At 34.7% G+C, this 23,462-nt stretch overlaps 2 protein-coding genes across 2 annotated transcripts; one reads left to right on the top strand and one right to left on the bottom strand.

Moving 5' to 3' along the window:
* Positions 1 to 1,358: 1,358 nt before the first annotated feature.
* On the bottom strand, positions 1,359 to 7,876 carry LOC110462432 (NKAP family protein CG6066-like). Its single transcript, XM_021516382.1, has 10 exons — positions 7,701 to 7,876; positions 7,266 to 7,475; positions 7,013 to 7,096; positions 5,892 to 5,989; positions 5,654 to 5,709; positions 5,258 to 5,286; positions 3,920 to 4,044; positions 3,500 to 3,581; positions 2,102 to 2,251; positions 1,359 to 1,707 (listed from the first exon to the last, which is right to left on the bottom strand). The coding sequence occupies exons 1-10, from the start codon at positions 7,874 to 7,876 to the stop codon at positions 1,539 to 1,541; spliced, it is 1,179 nt and encodes a 392-aa protein (XP_021372057.1). The 3' UTR covers positions 1,359 to 1,538.
* Positions 7,877 to 9,862: 1,986 nt separating this feature from the next.
* LOC110462471 (X-ray radiation resistance-associated protein 1-like) lies at positions 9,863 to 22,193 on the top strand. The gene is made up of 14 exons (XM_021516425.1): positions 9,863 to 9,987; positions 11,179 to 11,384; positions 12,313 to 12,457; positions 13,080 to 13,177; positions 13,339 to 13,484; positions 13,963 to 14,064; positions 15,132 to 15,490; positions 15,830 to 16,023; positions 16,747 to 16,965; positions 17,335 to 17,673; positions 18,282 to 18,456; positions 19,105 to 19,217; positions 20,134 to 20,304; positions 20,657 to 22,193. The coding sequence occupies exons 1-14, from the start codon at positions 9,885 to 9,887 to the stop codon at positions 20,780 to 20,782; spliced, it is 2,496 nt and encodes an 831-aa protein (XP_021372100.1). The 5' UTR covers positions 9,863 to 9,884; the 3' UTR covers positions 20,783 to 22,193.
* The last annotated feature ends 1,269 nt before the right edge of the window (positions 22,194 to 23,462 follow it).

Raw genomic sequence — 23,462 nt, 5'->3', positions numbered from 1 at the left:
ATACCTGTCTTTAAAGACACATTTGTATAGCAAATACCTGTCTATAAAGACACCTCTGTATAGATTTGAAGGAAAAGAAATTGTTTAATGCACAAGAGTTTGTCCTGGTCTTTTCTATAGTATTTCCAGAAATGTTTATACCAATAAAATATACAAGTATGTGTGAGAATACCTGCTGTGTCCCTATTTCTATGTATTAGCTCACCTTGCTAATTGAGCTTATGTCGTGGTGCAGCATCAGATGTCAAAATGTTCCTTTAATGATATTTTGTCACTTTCATGCTATATTGAAGGGCCATTAGGTTTGTTCAAATGAATGAACTTCAAACATATTACAGGTCACAGGGGTCAAATTTGTTAAAAACTTATAACAACTTCTTCTGAATAACCAAAATGATAAGGGTGATGATATTTCACAAGTAACATATTGGGATGACGTGCTGCCAAGTTTGTACAAATGAATTACTTTCACCCATATTTAAAGTTACAGGGGTCAAATGTGTTTTAATCCCTTAAATGAATAATCAAAAGGCCTATTGTGAGGATATTTGTCCACTAGCATTCTGGAATAAAGTGCTATTAATTTTTCTTCGAATGAATGATCTTGACCCATATTCAAGGTCACAATAAGCAAGATGGCTAGTGTGGTCATATTTGGCAATGAGCATTCTAAGATGAAGGGCTATGATGTTTGGAAATGAATGACCTTGACCAGTCTTCAGGGTCACGAGTGAAATGTGTAAAAGCTTTTAAATGACTCCTTCTGAATCTCTAAGAAATCTAGGGTAATGATATTTGGCCATAAACATACAAGGATGAAGGGTTATAAAATGTGTTCAACTGAATAACCTTGACCCAAATCCAAAGTGACGGGGTCAATATGTTAGAATTGCCAAGTGTCTTCTAAACAACCAAGAAGCCTAGGGTGATGATACTTGGCCAGTTGCATGCTATGATAAAGTGCTCCAATTTCCAGGTCATATGTTGAAATTTGTTCACAAAATTTCAGGTTCAGGTGTAGGTTAAAAGTTTGTGATGTAGGTTAATATTTTTGGTTATACTCTTTTTGTTAAACATGTATAGTAGCCAACATTTTGTTGAAAAATTTAAAATAAAACTCCAGGTGAGCTATCAAGGCATTTGGCCTCTTATTTAGTTGTTAACAGCTAGCAGTGTGCCAGCCACTCTGTGCACATACTATATTGAGCCTCCGATCAACTCCACTTTCTTACAGACGTGCACATACTATATCGAGCCTCCGATCAACTCCACTTTCTTACAGACAAAAAAAAAGGAAAATGTATAAGCTTCTGTGGTGATACCAAGCCAAACCTATACTAAACATCACAAACACTGTATTAATAGTCTCATCTATGTAATTATATGAGTTCTTACATCAATAATGATCAATATGTACAACACTTTTTTTTTGGTCAATATTACAATATATTTTAAATTGTTCTGCCCTGCATTTGAAGTCTTTGTTGGAACAATCATCAGATACCACAGAACAATCTGCGACAGTTCCTACATAATAACTAGTGTTTGTTTCCAGTCTTTTTTCGCACCATTTCCTTGAACTGGGACAGGATCTTCGTCTCTCGCTTCGACCTTTCCTCATGGTTAAATTTAGCTAAAGCTCGCTTTTCATCTGCACTGTAGATTTGGTTTTCTTTACGTAGACGAACAGCCTCCATACGACGATGTCTGTAAAAATATCAGACAATCAAAATTGACGAAAAACGCTAATCGGAACGTAACATTTCTTTTCTTTTTGGAAAGGATGTAATGTTTTTAGCCAGTACCAGTATATAAAAACTTATAACGATGTCTCAATCAAAAGTCCAGAGTTTATAAATTGTACTTCAAAAACTACTATTGAATGGCATTTTACAGGTATGTGATTTACTTTTTGAGAAATACAGACAATTATAATTTACGTTGAATTAGTACATTTATTAAGTCATTTGCAAATTGAAACATTGTGAACAACTTTCAAACATATTTTAACAAAACTTATTTGTTTCCATTCAAACATCGATGAAGAGTGTTGTACATGCTTTATAGAATATGTTGTAAAAGCTGTCAATAAGCTACAAACCTGCTTCCACTCATTACATATCCAATATCCTCAAATGAAACAATCTCATTGCTGGTGAGACCAATTTCTCCTCGGCGTGGGATACGCTTGCCCTCCGCTATGTAGGCTGCCATGGCTGCACCTTCTCCTGGCAATAAGGCCTTACCATAGCTATCAAAACAGAAAACAATGCTTATTTAACAGGTCCCTACCATAGCTGTCAACACAAAAAACAATGTGTATATCAGGTCCCTACCATAGCTGTGAGAACAGAAAACAATGTGTATATCAGGTCCCTACCATAGCTGTCAAGACAAAAAACAATGTGTATATCAGGTCCCTACCATAGCTGTCAAAACAAAAAACAATGTTTATATAACAGGTCCCAACATAGCTGTCAAAACAAAACACAATGTTTATATAACAGGTCCCAACATAGCTGTCAAAACAAAACACAATGTTTATATAACAGGTCCCTACCATAGCTGTCAACACAAAAAACAATGTGTATATCAGGTCCCTTCCATAGCTGTCAAGACAAAAAAAAATGTGTATATCAGGTCCCTACCATAGCTGTGAGAACAGAAAACAATGTGTATATCAGGTCCCTTCCATAGCTGTCAAGACAAAAAACAATGTGTATATAAGGTCCCTACCATAGCTGTCAAAACGAAAAACAATGTTTATATAACAGGTCCCAACATAGCTGTCAAAACAAAACACAATGTTTATATAACAGGTCCCTACCATAGCTGTCAAAACGAAAAACAATGTTTATATAACAGGTCCCAACATAGCTGTCAAAACAAAACACAATGTTTATATAACAGGTCCCAACATAGCTGTCAAAACAAAACACAATGTTTATATAACAGGTCCCAACATAGCTGTCAAAACAAAACACAATGTTTATATAACAGGTCCCTACCATAGCTGTAAAACTGAAAACAGTGTTTATATCAGGTCCCTACCATAGCTGTGAGAACAGAAAACAATGTTTATAGGATACAGCATGCTAGGTAAATATTACTGAGTAATTTACAATAGGGTACAGCATGCTAGGTAAATATTACTGAGTAATTTACAATAGGATACAGTTGCTAGGTAAATATCACTGAGTAATTTACAAAAGGATACAGCATGCTATGTAAATATCACGGAGTAATTTCCAATAGGATACAGCATGCTAGGTAAATATCACAGAGTAATTTACAATAGGATACAGTTGCTAGGGAAATATCACTGAGTAATTTACAATAGGATCCAGCTTGCCAGTTAAATATCACTGAGTAATTTACAATAGGATCCAGCTTGCCAGTTAAATATCACTGAGTAATTTAAAATAGGATACAGCTTGCCAGGTAAATATCACTGAGTAATTTACAATAGGATACAGCTTGCCAGGTAAACATTACTTACTCCAGCTGTTTGGTGATCGATGACTCCACATGTTCAGAAGGACCGACCACATCTTCATCACTGACCTCCCCTTCTATCTTCTCTGTAAACAGAAATAGTGTTCTTTCATTATCTTATAACTTGAATCAAAACTGTTATATAGTGATACCCNGACTATTGCCAAATTGCGTTATTTCTTTCTTAAACAATGTCAAGTCACATGTAATTTTTAAGATACGTTATGTAATTTAGTGGACGCATGAGAGAAGGGCATAATATTCTTGATACATTGTTTTTTATTCTCCGAAAGTGTGGATTTTTAGCTCTGCTTATAGAACGGTCCAAGTGTGTTCGTTTATCGTGGAAAAATTTCTGCGCCACACGTAACGTTTCAACCGGGATACGCGAATGTAGCCAAGGATATATCAAAATAATCCTTACTTTTCTTTTCCACCCAGACAATTTCCTCTTCTTCACCGCTGTCACTGTCAGACTCAGAATCACTCTCACTTATTTTTTTCTTCTTCCTTGCCTTCTTAGATTTCTTTTCCTTTTTGTACTTCTTACTGCAAAATCAAAAACATAGTCCCTATTGTCTGTTTATCAGATAATAACTCTATGTGCTTTATCAGATAATAACTCTGTGTTTTCTTTGGTTCTAGCTTTTTATTTTAGAGCAATGTTTTCAAAAAGAACGCTTTTTCTGTAATGTAATTTTATATCGTTGATATCGTAATGAAACAGAATCCTGGACAGCTAAGAACTAGGAAAGGTTGAAAGTAATAAAGTTTCCAATTATTTTTTGGTTGAATTTTAATTTAATGAAATTAATTTCGTTTTCTAATTCTACAAGGATACCCATGCATACTTCCCCAAAATACCCCAAGAAGTCCTTGCAAAAGTTTGTGTGCAGAGTAATAAAATGTTCATAGAAACCTCAATGTGGCTACACACTGTAAACTTGTTGTCCTACAATTCAATATTGTAATTGAAAAATTGTAAAAATTGTAGTTCTTATAAACTAGGACAGTTTATGAAGTGCACAATGGAGTCATGTTATAAATCCTTTCAATTTGTGTCAAACTAATATTTATACAAACATAATAAATAGTTCTTTTTTTGTGTGTCTTATTTTGCAGAAGGCATATATCCATCTTTGATCTTGCAGTAAGTAAATGCTATATACTGTAAAAGCATATATTTTTGTTGGGGTTTAATTTTGTTTGGATTATATATCGTGAAATCAATATTTTAAAACCCTGTATTTTTTATTGACATTTCAATGTTCGGCGTTGTGTTGCCACCACAGATTATCTACAAGGGGTTTGGCAGATCGCAGTCATCCATCCTGCACATTCTTCTCAGATTGGGATGTCACCAATTCAGAAAGCCATTTTGATTGGCCGAACTCTGTCACTATGATGCAATATGCAAATGAGATGTAACAATAACCACACTGTTGTTAGAAGAGTTTACCTATGTGGCTGTGACGATAATTACACCGTTAATCATGACTTGTGTCTTTATGTAAATATTCACCACGGATTTGTTATAAAATTAATAGCGTATTTATTATCTTTGTTTAGTAGATATTTAGTGTGTTTAAAATTTCGTTGGGATTATATTTTGTGGCTTTTATAAAACCACGAAATAAACGAAATTAAATCCCCAATGAAATATTATGCTTTTACAGTATAGCAACAATTCTGTTCGTAAAATGTTCACGTCAATGCAAGTCTGAAAAAGGAAAAGGAATGAACTGACAATCAATCAAACTACCCATGTTTTCTGCTGCTTTTCTTCTTTTTCTTTTTACTGCTTTTCTTCTTTTTCTTCTTCTTTTTCCTATCTTCTGATAAGGGGAATAGAAAATAAGAGACTTCAGAAAACAGAAAAAACCCAAAACCATTTAAAACATCGAGTATTGCCCTTAGTTGATATTAGATTTAGTTGGTTCATAAAGCTGCTTTGCATTATAACATCTTCTGATATATATTCACATTTTAATATTACAGACAATTAAAGTTATAAAATCTTATTTATGAATTTATGACTCATGGTTCCCTGTCATAAATCTAGAATTCTTTTTTTTCTTCTTTTCTTTTTTGTCTTCACAGATACATCATGTAAAATATCATATGAGTATACATATATCATGTAAACATATCCTCTCACAGGAGTCACATCTTTGATTTTTTTCCTTGCTTGGGATGAGTTCTGGAGTTCAGTATCTGAGAAGTGGTTTTTTTTAACTAAACATTACTTATAACTAAACGTCACATACTGTATACATTTACATCACACCACATACATCTATAATTCATTGTACCACAATTGTGCAGCAACATACAAGTGTACATACCTGGGTACTGATCCAGTAACATTGATTTTCACGATATTTAAAATCACTAACCTTCGGAGTCAGAGCTGTCATCGTCACTTTGGGATTCGGATTCAGATTCCTTCCTGCTTTTCCTCTGTTTCTTCTTACCCATGTTTTCCTCATCAGATCTGTTGTGAATAAGTGAAGGTAATTACAAACACAAATTGATTTGAAGATGACCCTTGTGATCCAGTCCACCATGTAATTTGAATGACATTTTATATCCGTTTTTATCTCGTTATCAGAAAGAAGACAAGTTTTAAGTTTTTTAAACTTGTGTCTTATCCATTTTACTTTTTGCAAATAAAACATGTTTAAAACATGTGCTCTACATATAAGACCATTTTTCATACATGACAGCATTGGATGTAGATTTTTTCTGATGATGTAATACTTGAACTTTTGTGCCCAAAAAAATAACAATGGTCATTTGTCAAATGTTTAGGAAGAAGGCTTCCTCAGATCTGCCTGTGTAAGCAATCCCAGTCCATATCAATATGACAACTGAACAACTTTAAGAGGCTTCTAACACTTTACTGTGAATCAAGATAATTCAATTTCATGACTTGAAGATTACATCCCCACCCCTACCACCAAACACTTACTTTTAAGTCTAAAAGACCCCCGTCAGACCAATACTTACTAGATAACATGGAAATATTCTCCCCAACATTTACTTCGAGAGCAAATGACGACATGGAGATGACCTCGACACACTCTAGAGTCTAATTCTGTAAGATAACTTGAACTCAGCCCCTTCCCTTTGATTCAACATTACTGTCATAATGTGAGTCTATGAAATGACAGATGAATGGTGCAGTCGATAGTGCACTTGCCTTTTACCAAGGCCATGGGGGCTCAATTCGCCGATGTGATGTGAAAAGGTATTGGATCACCTGCCTGACCATGTGGGTTATATCTGGATACTCTTGTTTCCTTCCACATTAAGACCCCTTGTGCATTTATATCCGGGCGAACAAGAGTGATTAATTCAAGTTGAAATAAATTGTTTCATAATTGTTGTAAAATAAATAAAGCTTAAATATTTCATCAAATGACCTTTAGATGCCCCAAATACACTATACTTACCTTAAGTCTATTAGATGACTTAGAGTAATGACTTGGAGATGCAAAGCCTCCTGAACACTTACTCTGAGTCTAAAAGATGACTTGGAGATGCCCCCCAGATTTCATGTGCTCCACAAACACCTATACGTTCCCTCTCACACCGACGACTGTAAAGAGAACCAACAATAAAGCATGAAAAAAAAGAATTATAAATATGACTATCAAGTTAACTACAAAACTGAAAAATGGAAAAAAAATTAAACGTATCATTTTGCAAGACATTTTGCAATATCTATTTATAAATTCTAATAATAACAATTCAAGAAATCTTGATACCTTTCTAGGAACTCAGGTAATTGCTGATTATGGGTCTGTTTGACCCCCTTTCCCTCATGTCCCCTTCCTCCATGACCTTGAAATCCACCTCGATTCTGTCGACCTCCATTATCTCCCCTATTGCGATAGCCATTTTCCTCAGGGGGCCCATTTCCCCATCTCCACTCTGGTGGCTTTGGATGTTTGAATTCTGGTGACCTTGAACTTTTTCTAAAAGGTGAATTTGATCTTGACCTTCGTGATGTTGGTTGGTGTTGTCTGTAATCTGGAGATTTGGACCTGGACCTTCTCTGTACTGGTGACCTTAACCGTTTCCTTAATGGTGATCTGGATCTTGATTTTCGCCTAAATGGTGACCTTGACCTCCTTCTTACTGGTGACCTTGACCTCTTTCTCACTGGTGACCTTGACCTCTTTCTCACTGGTGACCTTGACCTCCTTCTTACTGGTGACCTTGACATTTGCTTCCGACTGTAGTCTGGCGAATTTCTGACATATTTTTTTTGCTTTCGTGGGGGAGTAGAACTGCTGCTCCTCTGTCTGCGACGACGGTCATCAGGACTGGACCCAGAGGAGCTGTCTGTATCACTACTGTCACTATGATGTGGCATTGTTCTTTTATGCCTGTGAAAAAAGGGATAATTGTCAAGTGTATAATTAATTGTTAGTGCATATAGATGTCTTGGTACATGCGAAGCTCTTTAAGGGTAACAATCACAATCATACATATAAAGACGGAAACAAATGTGTTGCCACTGAAATCCTATTTGCCAAACCTGATATGATAAAAATATAAAATTCACACATTTATAGGAACTTATTATATCTACTGTCGAAAAAATAAAACACATACACTAATAGTAATATATTACATGCTGATAAAACAAAGATCATTTCAGGACATTTCCAGTTTTATTCAATTATTCAGAGAAACATTCAATTCAAAATATGATGCATAATTTAGGTTTTCTTTATTCATTGTTGTATTCACGCAGAAGTCATGACACCATTTTTTCGAATGTTAAGGGACAATGAATACAAATTCCTAATCAATGTTTTATTTNTTTTGCTAATTGGAGGAGATCATTTTGAGAAGTTTTGATAGTACCGACCAATAAAAATTAATATTTCAATTTCAATTCAATTTATTACCAAATGCACATTGCATATAGGCGTACAGAAATATACATATTGATAAATACTTTACAAATATCTTGTACTATGGCGGAGAACATATGCAATAGATTCAATTCCATACATAATAATTACAAATTCATGAAATAGTCATAAGTTGGGGAAAACTTTAAGCCTTTCCTAAGGTAACTTAGCGGACTCTTAAGAAGCATAATTTAGTTGTTTATGAAATAATACAAATAAAGCTTTAAGCTAACCAATTCTAGCAAATAACAAAACTTTATATGCATATTCGAGTAGATAATTTTGAGTAGGTAACTTGTCATAAGTAGGGCATTTCTCAATACTGTGTTATAATTCAACATTACGTTATGTCCATATCTTATCTATATATATTATAAGTGTACTAAAATAGAGAAAGTATTAATTTATTTTCATTCTTATACGCAATTTGCACCTAATCTATGTGCATTTCGTATACGTATCTATGTACTTAGAGAAATTAATTTAGTTTCATTAAAATCTATATATTATAAGTATTGTACTTAGAGAAATTAATTTAATTTCATTATATGTCCATATATTCAAATATGTTTGATATAAAGTCTGACGTGACAGGGTGCCTTTTAATTGTTTATATCATGTTAGAAGTTGTTTAAGTATTACTATTTTACATTTGTAACGTTAAAACATGTACAGGTGCATTTTATAAAGAACAACATTACTTAATTAAGGTAATGAAATGAAAATGATAATATGCAGTATATTCCTGATATTAGTATGTCCGTTGTCGGCTTCGGTGATGAATATACAGGTTCGTTCTTCATCTTCCGGCACGTGATTATATCTTGATTCAAGAGAAGGATTTTTTTTTTTTAACTTTTAACATGATATTTATGACTTTCGAAAAAAATATTTTTTTAGGGCGAAACAACCTAGGGCGAATGGGATTTGGGTCGAAACAACCCTTAGGGCGAACGGGATTTGGGGCGAAACAACCCGTTACCCCTTGAGGGGGCCATGGGGCCATTGGCCACTTAAAACTTTAATTGACCCCTCCTTGTTCCAATTTTCTTTAAATTTTACATTGGATGTCCCCTCTTGATTTTGATATTGACTAAAATTTGCTGAAATGACCCGCTGCTTTCAAAACATAAACTCATGTCATGATAAAGTGCTGAAGCAGTACTGGTGTTAAAAACACATCTTGGACATCATGTTTTAAGCTAATGGGGTGACCGATAGATTGACAAGTTACATTAAGCAACTATGGTTAAACTTTAACTTTCTAAAAGTTCGATTACTCTAATCAATTCATATCAGTGTGACAAATACACTGCAATCACGTAAACGTACCTTCATCGACGATTCTCATTAACGGAAGTAACTACAACGATAATAGAAGAAGAAACGATTTCGGACGATCCGGATAAGTAAAATCTCGTACTGGTGTGAGATTTCGCGTTGCCGTAGCGATGTTTGAAAATGGCGGCCACACCGTACGTCAAGTACGATGACGGGGCCATTCCCGATGGATTTGCAGCAAACTGCTTTCCTGTTCGAACATTACTCAGAAATGGCGAAGATGGTAGGTTGAAATACATATTGATATAAAAAAGTTACTTTAATTGCTGTTGGTAATGTCATACCTTGATATTTCTCATACAAAGTTCATGAAGTTGCCAATCTTTTCCAAAACAACAAGTGTTTTGAATGCCAGATTCTTTTTTCTATAGGTCTTTTAATGAAAAATTTAACTAAGGAGTGGTCCTGTGTGTATGCTAGATTGTTCTTCTTGCGAAAGAAGGAAATACGTTAATTCCAGCCAGGCTGATTGCAACACATGGGTAAATGTTTTCAAGAGTTCAAAAAGATAAACGAGCACTTTTTTGTTCCTTTAAAGCTACAAAGGGCAAACAAGTTTGACAGGCATTTTTTTTTAAATTTACCACCGCCCCCTTCCTGGACAGGAAAAAACCAACATACAAAATTAAAATTCAGACATATTCGACCAATAAGCAAAATGTGAGCATCATGCAGTGATTGTTTACATTACAACAGTAAAAGATGTGCATTGAAATGGTTGCCTTACAAGTGTCAGCTGAAGGGAATTTCCATTTATCTCAGCGGTAGAGCATCAGGCTTTAGAGCCAAGGGTCGCAGGTTCCAGCCCAAGCAACGGCGTAACAGGTTGTTTTGCCCTAAATCCCGTTCACGCTAAGGGTTGTTTTGCCCTAAATCCTGTTCCCCTGTGGTTGTTTCACATTAAAATATATATTTTTTAATTTATACACTAATATAATTATTGACTTAAAACTACTAGAATTGAAAGAAAAAAGGGATTTCGGGCGTGTAGAGCATGTGTTAAGTAGACAATGACTGATTATTGATCAACCAATTACAAATGAAACGCTTGCCGTTACCCAGTTCTAAATTGGTAGGTACATGTTCAGTACACCATGATGGAATAATTTATAATATCAGTCGGACATAGGCCTCTGCCTAGATCCTAAGCAAACATATTTAATAGGACAAATCAGAGAAATTTTCTTCCCAAAAATCACTTTTAAACATGAAACAATGGCTTTTTAATAAGACGAAATTAATTAGTTGTGTGATTTGTGATCTCAAATACAAATAATGAATGTATAGAGATGTATTGGCATTGTACTATGAGATTATGAACTTTATTATAAAACTTAGTATTTGCATGACACAACATTACAAAGGATAACAATCATAATTGACACTGTATGATGATCGAATCATCTGATTTCAGTTAATGGAGCCTGGTTGGTTGCCCAAAGGGCAGAACAGAGACGTCGCTTCAAGGCTGTCCTCTGCACAAAGCCACGTACATATTCCAGGATCAAAGGGGAACGGAAAAGGGCTGAGAAACAGGGCACAGCCTTAGCCTCTCAAAGCTTCATCAATGATGAGGATGAGGATGAAGAAGAGGCCCCATTGCTTGATGGATTCTTTTTGGTAAAAAATTGTAATATCATTAACTCATTCGCCCCTGAAGACACATTTGAACTCTTCCGATTCAAAGGTTGGGATAGTTCATTATGAAATTTCAGGGGTGAATGAGTTAATTTTGAATTAAGAATAGATGTTGAAGCTCTTTGCACCGTTGACAAAAGACACTGATGTATGACTAATTGATGTACATTAAGACAAGTTTACTATGAATACACTTTTATCACATAATATTTACCATCGAATGGCATTTCCACTATATAACCCTACCAAATTCAGTTGGCATTCATTTAGGCTATGAATGCCATAAACCGATTGTTGACGTCATCATTATTATGACGTCATAATTGTTTCGTTGGATACTACTGACCATCCCCGGGCGATTGCTGTTCTATCCATTGATCAAGCATACATGATACATACATTATTTGAACTAAATGCTGAATAATAATAAGTGCACAACTAAATGCCACAAATCTTGATTATGTGAAAAAGGGTCGGTCTTACACTCGTTTTATTTTTTTTATGAAATTTATGAAACTTGTCACAAATTTTTCATTTTAGCTCGCCAAAGTCTCGCTTAATTAAAATATTTTTAGACTAGTTTCATAAATCTCATATAAAATGGAAACTTGTGTAATATCCTATATATATATATCTTACCATATTAATGCAAATTCATTCTTATATTGTAGTTGTATATATGTGTCCTCAACAAGAAGTTGTATTGTGAAAATTAAATTTATTTAAATGAGAACTTTACAAAGTTGCTAATCAGCAACATAACTTCTCTGGTCGTTGCATCGGGTTTCCTAATAATCTAAGTACAAGTAATATACGTGTATGATATTTCAAAGCACTTTTTTTGAAAAGTTAAATGTACATTGTAAATTCCTAATCATGCTTAGAAATAAATTTTAATTGAATCTTTCAGATGAAGTATTGCTGTGTTGAAGACCCTGTGGATTTGTGTTCTGTTAACATTGCGGGAAAAGAGCTGACAGAATATAAGGAGGAGGACTTCCAACTCTTCGACAATGTTGCTTATGTCAACGCTGCAGAGAATTATCTCCCCTTTGGTAGGTTTTGATATATCTAAAAAGGGTACATTCGCGTTACCGGTTGAAACGGTTGAACCGGTTGAACCTGTAAAGAAAACGACAGGTACAGATTTGGACCGAGGCTGACCTCAGGAAAATTTGGTACGTGTAGATTGAGGGGTCCAGACGTACCTGGCCGAAACTAAACTGCTGAATATTGCTAGTTTGCGTTATTTCTTTCTAAAACAATGTCAAGCCACATGTAGTTTTTAAGATACGTTATGTAATTTAGTGGACGCGTGAGAGAAGGGCATAATATTCTTGATACATTGTTTTTTATTCTCCGAAACTGTGGATTTTTAGCTCTGCTTATAGAACGGTCCAAGTGTGTTCGTTTATCGTGGAAAATTTCTGCGCCACACGTACCGTTTCAACCGGTAACGCGAATGTAGCCTAGGTCATTGAGTCATTTGCAACATGCACCACAGATCAGGATAATCACGGCTTGAAAAAATGAAAAAAATTGTACCAGGTATTATATTGCGAATGTGATGTACATTTCTGAAACATTTTTTTCTATATACATGTGTTTGAAAGTGTTCACTGAAATTCCACCAGATCTAATGACAAAATCTTATAATTTCACTGTTGATGTTTTAAGAGGCTTTTCGAGGATTTCCAATCATACGAGAACTTGAGGTTCCCCTGAATGCCATTAGGAACATCAGGCTGAATCCCGGAGACTATCCCCTTCTAGAGGTGAGTATTTGTTTGGAATTAAGACTTTAAATATAAAACACATCGACCTTTAAATAAACTCGTTTAAACAATTTCATATTTGAATATGTACATGTAATCAGACATATAACCATTTTAATTCAATGTCCAAAAATAACAGTACACAAAATTGTGTTTAACAGATGGTGGATATGTCCTACAATAATATTTCTCACGATGACGTCCTTGCCCTCGGCACTTTACCTGCCCTCAAAGTGCTGCATCTGACTGGGAACAACTTCCGCTCCCTACCAACTGACATGGCTATCCCTTACCTAGACCCTAATAGGTAATGCTGAACTGCTTTCTAATTCTGTAATCAAGTCCTTCAAAAAATGTGTTTTCTTTACATAGTTATTGGGTCCATCTTAAATTAGAACTGCTGAAATACCATATATTTCAACCTGAAAAAACGTTTATACATCGTTTTATGAACTAGTATTATTTTGAAAAGACATAAAGTTATATGTATTTACACAGCATTTCATACATTGGTACTTGTGTAAAAATGTAAATAACATTTGAAAGTAAAACTTATTTTCATGTTCTCATTGTAAGGGACCTTTTAAAAACATTACATAATCTTTGCAAAGGACTCCTTCATTTGAAAGGTTTATTTTTGCAGTCCTTGATTTTACAATATTGATAATATCAGGAGTCAGGTTGGCTTCATCTCTAGACCCTAGGATCATATTATTTTTTATGATAACTGAATGCATCTAAATTCAGTAGAATAAAGTTTTGTTTATTTTTTTTTACAATTTCAGTAAACGACAAGTACCGCGTTTCAAGAATTTAGAAATTCTGATGTTGGATGACAACAGATTGACTGATGTGCGAGTGTTTGCTGCTTTAGCTGGTTTAAACAGGTATTTCAGTTATCTGTAGTTAACAACACATTTCATGTTCCTTTACTCATTTCATACACTTAAATTTACAGAGAGGCACTATAGTCTAGTGGTAGGATGCCAGGCTTGTGACCGAAGGGTTGTGGGTTCAAGTCACGACACAGCACTGTGTTGTATCTTTGAGCAAGATACTTTAATTTTGCTAGTTCCAGTCTACTCAGCTGTACATGAGTACGTGGTTGGGCAGTGCTAGAATTGTTGAATGCTAGCTGTGAGCGCCAAAATAGAAGCACCACATGTATGCTCCCCAGGGAGTTGAGAAAGATATTGGCTGGTTGCAAAGGCCCTATAACCACAGATAATAATTTGAGACAACCTAAGAACTAGGTTGTGATAAAGCGGTATATATAAGAACCCTCAAATTATTATTATTATTATTATTGAAAACAAATGCTGCATGCTCCATGAGCTATTATATGCCAATTCATGCTGGTGTATGAGTCTGTATTTCAGCGTTTGAGATCTAATGTCACAATACTCTCTGCCAAATGCAACACTTATCTTTTGACGATTTTCTTATGATTCATCTTATTTTATGGCAAAAGAAAACAAACCTTCTGATAAAACAATTAAGGACTTTCATTTTGGTGAATAATAATGAATATGTCGTTACGAGGTGTATAACCTGAAAAATATTACTGACGATGGCATGTCTTTGTCTCAGTCAATACATCTTCCTCAGGCCAATATAACCCCATATTTACCTCCAAAAAATGCATAATTGGTAAATATTGAAAATAAATCACCCTTTATTTAAAAAATTTTTATTACTGGTGGCTATGGCTGAACAAATTGAAGACCTCTTTTACTTTGAAAACTATTAGCAGACTACTGGAAGTACACGATTACACTTTAAACACAAGGTGCATATCAGAAATGTATCTGATGACGTTAACACACATATCAGTACTCTCCAATCTGCTAAATATTAGACATAAAGTTTCATATCAGTATATCACATGAAATAGGAAGCCCTTTGATATCCTTTATACACAGATATAAAACTACATATTTTCGTTTTGATACAGATTGAGACATTTGAATCTTGAGAAGAATGAAATATTTTATGTACCACAACTGAAATCTGTGGAGGGGACAATGGTAGTCAATGAAGATGAAAAAGCAACAGAAAAGTTACGGAAATCTGCTCGGAAATCTGGTAGAAAATCGGCTCGGACCCCTCGTTCTGGAAAGCAGACAGAACGAGAACCAGAGGTGTCGGTGGTTGTTGACAAACCAGAAGGTGAAAAAACTGAAATGTCTAAAATGGATACAACGCTGGCATCCGAGTCAATCCTGGCCCCAGCAAACACATTGGATATCAGGTCAGACGTCAAGTCTATGGACGACCCAGCAAGCAAAAAACCAGAGACAAGTAATGTGACAGGTAAGATTTTATATTCTGAAAATAAAAATTGATGTATAATATCGATATAAATATGAGTTTTTATATTTTTTGCTTTTGTTTGATTGATCCGAATTCCAACAATTTTCTGAATGCTTATAAAATGTGTATAATATATATATGTTGATTTAGTTTGGATTCCTAGGTGCAAAGTTCAAGCTCACTCTATCTAGAAAATTATCAAATAATGAAACATTTGATGTATCTTGGATATTTTCTAACTTTTAGTACAAATACAAGCAAGTACATGTACCGTATTCGAATATTGATGTGTTGATAGCATTTTTTAAAATTAAATTTGTTTATAATCATAACCAACAGAACTCCTGGAGACAGAGTTTAGTGGAACAATGGGTGACTTGTCTGCGAGAATCAAAGACTTGGACTTCACAGTGTCATCACCACACATCATAGACACAGCCAGAAATGGGGCCCAAAACTCATTCAGAGACGAGAAGGCCCCATCATTTCCACCCTTCCCTGAGCTACGATACCTCAACCTCGCTAGAAACACTGTGAGTATATATGATTTAAAGCATCATGGACAATAAACCAGGTCACATGGTTTGTGTACCTGTATTGCTACATTATGTTGGTTTGGACTGGATGATACTTGACATCAAATGGCTTTAAATTATCAAGAAAACCTTCCAAATATTAATTAATCCAGAAAGGAATACTGCATACCAGGAAATTTTCCCCAGTCAGACTTTCGCCATTTGTCTATGAAATCAAATTTCACCCATTGCTAACTTCGCCCTTCAAATTTAATAGCTATGTTAATTATGTTGTTCAATTATATTCTCTGTAATGATAAATTTGCCCTCATTACAGAGGGCAAAACAGGCAAAAGTTAAACTGCACCGAAAATTTCCCAGTATACAGTATTGTATTGCAACTTTCCTTAAATACAAATTACTTTTCATTCATCTAAAAAAAACACCATTATCAACGTTTGCATATTAATTCTAATAATTTTCTGGAACAAGTTGCATGTACCTGTGTATTACCTTAAAAAATACCAATTCTTGGGATATCAAATTTTAAATATTTGAGCTCTTTTTACAAAAACAAAGAAAAGACTAACAGAGATGGAGGGTTTGAATACCTTAGTTTGAAATGTGTCAGTTATTGTATAGTAAGTAAACACTGTGATATCTCATAAAAGCCCGTTTGCATTCATCTTTGATCCTAGAGACAAGGTTCCATGTTTTCTATTGTTACATATTTGTGTACAGATAACAGAGGAGGAGGCCTTGTTGGCGGTGGCCGCGTGGCCAATGTTGATGGAGCTAATAATCCACTCTAATCCACTTACCACCATGAAAAGTGGCGATCCCCCACTCCTCTCCCGCTTCCTGCAAGACAGACTCGGAATCAAACTCATCCGCAAGAAACAGAATGACAACAGCTTCATAAAACCTAAAGTGGAAATCACACAGAAGAAATCACGCAAAGTATGTTGGAATTGTTTTTAATAGTTGTTTTTTTTCATGTGTCCTAGAACAGTTGAGGTTTTGTTCTCTTTTATAGAAACAGGGATCATATGTGCAAATTTATAAAAAGAGTACTAGCCATTGGGCAGAATTTAAAAAAATTCTACTAGCCCAAATTTATATTGAAAAGTGTGTATGTTCTTGATAATTTTGTTTTCATTTTATAATAAGTAACAGAAAATATATAGATTGAGACATTAAAAGTAATGTGTGTAATTATTAAAAACACAACTCCAAATATTCCTTTAAATTTCAATATTCATCAAAAATGAAAAAGATTCATGTTTTGAAAACAGAATTTGATAAAATATTTTCTGTTTGGTGTTCTAGGTGACAACTATTGTACCAAAAATCCCTAAGATTCCTCTAGAGGAGCGCTTGATGTTGGAGGCCCCTAAGCCTCCTCCAGGTCCAAAGCCTGACCATACAAGACCAGGCCACAGTCAGGTGGTCAATGCCCTTGACCTTCATAATAAGCCCCTGTCACCTATACCGGGAACCCCAGATTACCAAAGACCATTTTCTGCAGGATCGGAACCAAAATCACAAGGAGGCAAGGAGGGAGTAAACGAGACAAAGAACGCCTGGGAGGATGAGAGCCACCCTGTGATTGAGGAGGATGAAGTGAAAGAAGATGAGAGAGGAGGCTCAGCTTTCTTCATGACGCAGGTATCAAGTCTAGCTGCTTGTGTTCAGTTTTAAATTTACTAAATAGTTTGATGTGTAACTTTTAATATTGATAATGTTTTATCATACAGCTAAATTTAGTTTTAGGGTTGGAATGATATTAAAATTAAAGGTGTGAATGGTTTTGTTTATGAAAACCTCACTGATAAAATCTAACAGCAGTAATATATACAATTTAAAGTTAAAAAATCAGAAACACATAAATCTGTAAAGCATTTTCATATATCTACCGTTCAATGAGAAAATAGTACATTTTAGTATATTCAAATATATATATAAATATGAGAAGTTGGTTCTTTACTTCTGAATTAGCTGTAATTTTTGTTTACCATTTTTATCTGTCATATAACACTAAAATCTTATATTTTTTTTATCTCAAATATAAAGAGAAACATATTTAAATTATATGAAAATATGGCTACATCTATTTAATATACAATGTAAGAATATTGTATTCAATATTTCGATATTGTAAGTGTTGCAAGCAAAGCTGCCTCTTAATTACCAAGAGAAAAATATCTAAAAATAACTGACCAGATAACTAGACTTTAATATATAATAATCCCCACAATGATGGTTCGATTAAATAGGTGGACGAACAGGAAGGGGATACTACCCAGAAGGATCAACCCAAGAAAGAGAAGAAGGAAAAGAAACACAGGAGGAAACACAAGGATAAGACAAAGGAGAAGTCGGACACTCGCTATAAAGGCTATGAGCTCCTGCTGGATTGCGAGGACGACCCAGACTTTATAGAACCAAACGGTTTGTGATTCTATTTGTTTTGTGTCACTTATAAAAAGGAATTCCAGGCATGTAAAAGACATTGTTTGGATGTGATTTCAATTTATTTTTGGCTTATGTATATACACCATGGTAATAGGCTGTTTTTCATTCGGTTTCACACTTATAAACTTCCTTCAAAAATAAGATTATCTTTAATAGAAATGATTGCCAATTTGAACATTAAGACAACTATGCAAAGTGAAAATTGAATTTTAAAACGAAATTTGAAATTAAACATATGTACTAAACTTCAATTACTTCAAACATGTATTAATATTAAAAGGTCATACAAAATCATACTTTTGTCCCATATCAAGAATTTTGTCTGGAGATGCAACACCTAACCAAATTCTGTTATCTCGATCCAAACAGTTGAACGGGTTAGACCAGAGTTGTTTGTTAATGAAATAAGTTTGAACCTAGTAATCTGATGCTGCTTTCAGGCGAGCCTTGACAAAGCCTTACAAAGCCTGCATAAACACTAGCAGGTCTGCCAGGATTTACTCGAAAATGTTACTTATAAAAAAAGACAAACTGGTTGTTCCGCATAAATGAACAGGCCCCTGGTATATATATGTTTCATATATATATAGATATGATAAGGTTTTGTTTTTTTTGTTCTTGTAGATATGCAAGGAAATGTCCGGGCCTTGAAATATGCCCTAAACCATGAGCTGGTATATCGTGACCCTGCTGTTCATCTTCATAAAGTCACCCGCCATATTGAACCCTACAAGAAGGTACAAGTCATTGACATAATTAACTGAGACAGAAGAATTTCTAGTTTCTTTTCTGTTGCAGTATGTATTCAAGAGCGAAAACCAAATACAATATATCAACAACATTCAATACATGTTGTAATGAAATGTATATGCTTTTTGTCTCGCCGCCACTAAGAAGCGGCCGGAAGCAAAACCAAGGTGTTGCTTTTCCGGCGACGGCGTCAATATTAAGATTTTGCGTTTAACTTAGTTTTACTTTAAATATAAGTGCTAGACCAACCAAACTTGGACCATAGATCTATGCATCTTAGGTAGTACATCTCAACCCATGCATCAATTGCTGGATGCGGCCTACCTTTCATGGTCTGTTGACTTTTTCAGCATCTCCATCAAGTTACACGAAGTTTTTGCGTTTAAGTTAGTCTCTCTGATATGTGCATTGATGGTCAAAGCAGGGCACAGGTGAGACATATTAATCCGAATGGCTTGTTTCAGAATTGAAGACCTTGTGTCATTGTTTATAAATTTTATGCAAAAATATAGGCTAATTAAACGTAAAATCTTAAATTTAAAAGGATCATTGATTGGACTAAATAATCAAACTAGACATATTCACTAGAAATTACTTACGATTTTGTGCGATATCTTTTTTGTCTTGTAAATTTGTGAGGAATGAAGATATTGAATTTCAATATTTACTCTGACAGACATGTTTTAAAAAATGATAAATTTAACTCTCATTTTTTATTCTTTGAATTTTAATTCTCGAAAACAAATGGTTTAAAGTCTGTGGGAAAAAAAGGATTCATCACGAAAATGGTTCACATTTTGAATCTGTTATTCCATTGTGTTCTGAGATTTTAAATAGCTGTCATCATTTAACTAATTGGATTTGCAATCTTGAGGATAATAGATATTGTTTACGTCTGTACAGTGGACACTGCCTGAGCTGACCCCTCGTCGTACCAAACAGGAAGTGATCGGTGAAACCCTGGACTTTATCAGGAAACGCCCCACAGTGGAGGAATCTAACCTGGGCGAGGTTCTCACTAGTCGACGTAAACCACCTAGTGACCTAGCCGACGCTCAGAAACTCCTAGGAGAGGTAAGATTTACCTGTAAAGTCAGATTAATTTTACTACAAAATCTCCACAATTTTGCCATCTGTTTAAAGACAGTCTTTCAAATAATTCTGAAATAAGTAATACATGAAAAGTAAAAAAAAAAATTGAAGGCTCTATTTCTTTGTACCATTCTGTAGTTAGTATAAATTGATGTTTTAGTATTATTAAATGAGCTGTAAATATTAAATGAAAACAAAGTTTAGATAAAACAGATATTGAAATCTTTCAATAAGATATACTGTATTTATTTTAATCTATTTGTCAAAATCTGTATTTATTACGAAATATGGATAATTTTGGACATTAAATGATACCCCACATTTTTTATTTCAGATACAACGTCGGTACAATTCAGTAAGAGTCAATTCTATGAAAGAAGCGAAGGAGGCAAGAACATTGATCAGTGGACTTAAGGAAGTTCATGGCCCGAAGAAGGATGCACATGTCACTATATCATAGTTACTGTGTGGTCACAGATTTTACCTTCTGTAGACAAAACTGTGAAATCATGAACCATGTGGTGTCTGAAAATGCCATGCAATCAGTTTTCTTACTTATAGTTTGTTGCTGTTACACAACCATCCTAAAACCACTCTCCCATACATCGATCTGGATGAGTCCAATATGATCTATAGTGGTTAAAGGGTTAACCCAAAAAAATTACGTTAAGTGTTGAAAAATTTTAAACTGGACTGTTGTGAACTCGGTTACAATGTGCTGTGACAGAGTGTTGTTTCCAATCTTTCTTTATAACGGTTACGAATGCTGCTCGGTGTGTTCCATTCACATCAGATGTAGATAAAGTTACTATCCTGTTGGGACATAAATGTACAACATCCGAGCCAAAACCCTGTACCACATTATTAGTGGCAAGATGAGTTCCTGATAGTACTGGAGGAGGAGGAATTAGTGCTATTTATAGGATGTATAAGATATAGTAGTCGGGGGATATCTCACTGGCTGTACACTAATGTATGGTGGTGCAAAACGCCAAATAATGGTGAGTTACTCTCTACAGTGGTACGGATGGTGACTTAATTATCTGAACACTTTTTGTAGACTGTATCAATCCGTGATTATAAAGTTGTTATCTCAGCCAAATTTCAATGCTGTTACAGGTGATTATTCTAAGAAGTACATTTTTTTATCATATCATGAAAAAAGAAACCGTTCCAGTAATTATTGCAGTCTTCCTCTAATAACTAGTTATTGTGATTTTGAAGATCCGAATTGTCATAATATAGTAAAAATAATCCCATTTGTTACAAAAGGAACAAGTAAATGGTATTACGCCAAAAACAGATGTTTGAATCGTCGCCATCAGCATTATCTTGTGTGTGACTTAGATATGAGGTGGATATATCAAACGTAACATGGTATGTTAAACACTTATCGTTCATTCATATATATATATACTTACTGCACACTGAAGTTGTTTTTCCTGCAGTGCAATTTTCAAGATTTTTATGCGAAATAAATATATATATATATATTAAAGCTTAGGGAAATAAAAGTGACTGAAAGGATGGTTGATTGTCGAAGATAGCTTAATATCAAGAATTAGTTGGGAGAAAAAAAAGTTGTTTTTGCACACTGCTGTATAAATGTCCATTTGAGACAAAATGTGAATTTTTTTTGTGATAAATGTATTTCACGACACAGATCGAGAGATATGATATCAGTCTTACAGGAACTGTGATAACCTGTTTTGTATATATTTCTGTTGACTTATGTATATAATGTTGTAGATGTGTAATGTATTGTCAAATAATTCTATCAACCTTTTGTACAGTACTATTTTTTCACCAGAGATCTATGACACTATGTTATGTTATTGTAACCCTATTACAAATACATTGGATTTAAAATGCATAAATTATTTGTTTTGTTTCATTAATTTAATATCTAAATATTCATAGTTAACAAACCTCCCTCATTAGGAGGGAGACGCTCTCATTTTGACCAAAATTTACCAATCTCCCTAAAAAAAACTCCCCTATTCAAGTCCAAACTCGCACAAACTCAAAATATACATCCTGTAGTCAAATGATCTACTAGTTACTGCAGGGTTTATGTAATAATTGTAACAGGTGTGTCTGAATCAAATGAATGCTTTTTGGTAATTTTTTGATACATAAAAAGCGAAAGATAAATTGAGCAAAGCAGTTTCAGTAGTGTTTCATGTACTTTCTCCCTCATTGGAGGTTTCAGAGGTTGACACCTATTAATATCTAATGTATGCATGCTGTGCAGCTTTCAATCTCTACAATCCCTCTTACTTCCCTTGATGTGATCAAAGTAGATACCTAAGATTTGTTTTTACAATACTTGGAATAATCTGTTTTTGCATAAGGGCTTCAGGGCCTGTATTCATGAGATCGTTCTCATAGCCTGACTTCTGTGCTCAAGTCGACTTTCTTGTAACCAGCTTAAATCATGTAACTAAGTCAAAAAGTCAAGTGTAAACACTGGAAACAGTCATTGGCTTAAAGTCTTTAAAAATTTCTTGCACTTCATAGACAAAATATGTTTTTTTTATTAACTCACCTGGTACGAAGCACAGGGGCATGGATCGCTTTACTTATAATATTAAAAAATAGGGGTCTCCTATACTAATATACACAGGGGCATGGATCGCTTTACTTGTAATATTATAAAATAGGGGTCTCTTTTACTAATATTTCCATGCCCCTGTGGTACAAAGGACCATTGCGATCTTATGCTGTGGCGCAGCGCCGTCGTCCTTTGTCAACTTTTCTTTAAAACCCATCTTCTCCTAAACGCCAAAGAGGATTTCAACCAAATTTAGTCTGAAGCATCACTAGGGGATGGCAATCATTTCTTAAATAAATGAGGTGGTTCGACCCCTGAGGCCAGGGGGGCGGGGCCCTGAAGGGGAACTTAGCTAAATTTGCTATAAAATGCATCTCCTGCTTAATGCCAGAGAGGATTTCAACCAAATTTAGTGTCTGAAGCATCAGTAGGGGAGGACAATCATTTCTTAAATAAATGAGTTGGTTTGACCCCTGAGGCCAGGGGGGCGGGGCCCTGAAAGGGAACATAGCTAAATTTGCTTTAAAACGCATCTCCTGTTTAACGCCAGAGAGGATTTCGACCAAATTTAGTCTGAAGCATCACT

Source organism: Mizuhopecten yessoensis, unplaced genomic scaffold (assembly GCF_002113885.1).
Source record: "Mizuhopecten yessoensis strain PY_sf001 unplaced genomic scaffold, ASM211388v2 scaffold10797, whole genome shotgun sequence".
NCBI lineage: Eukaryota > Metazoa > Mollusca > Bivalvia > Pectinida > Pectinidae > Mizuhopecten > Mizuhopecten yessoensis.
The sequence above is the reverse complement of the archived record's forward strand: the minus strand, read 5'-3'. Positions and strand labels throughout refer to the sequence as shown.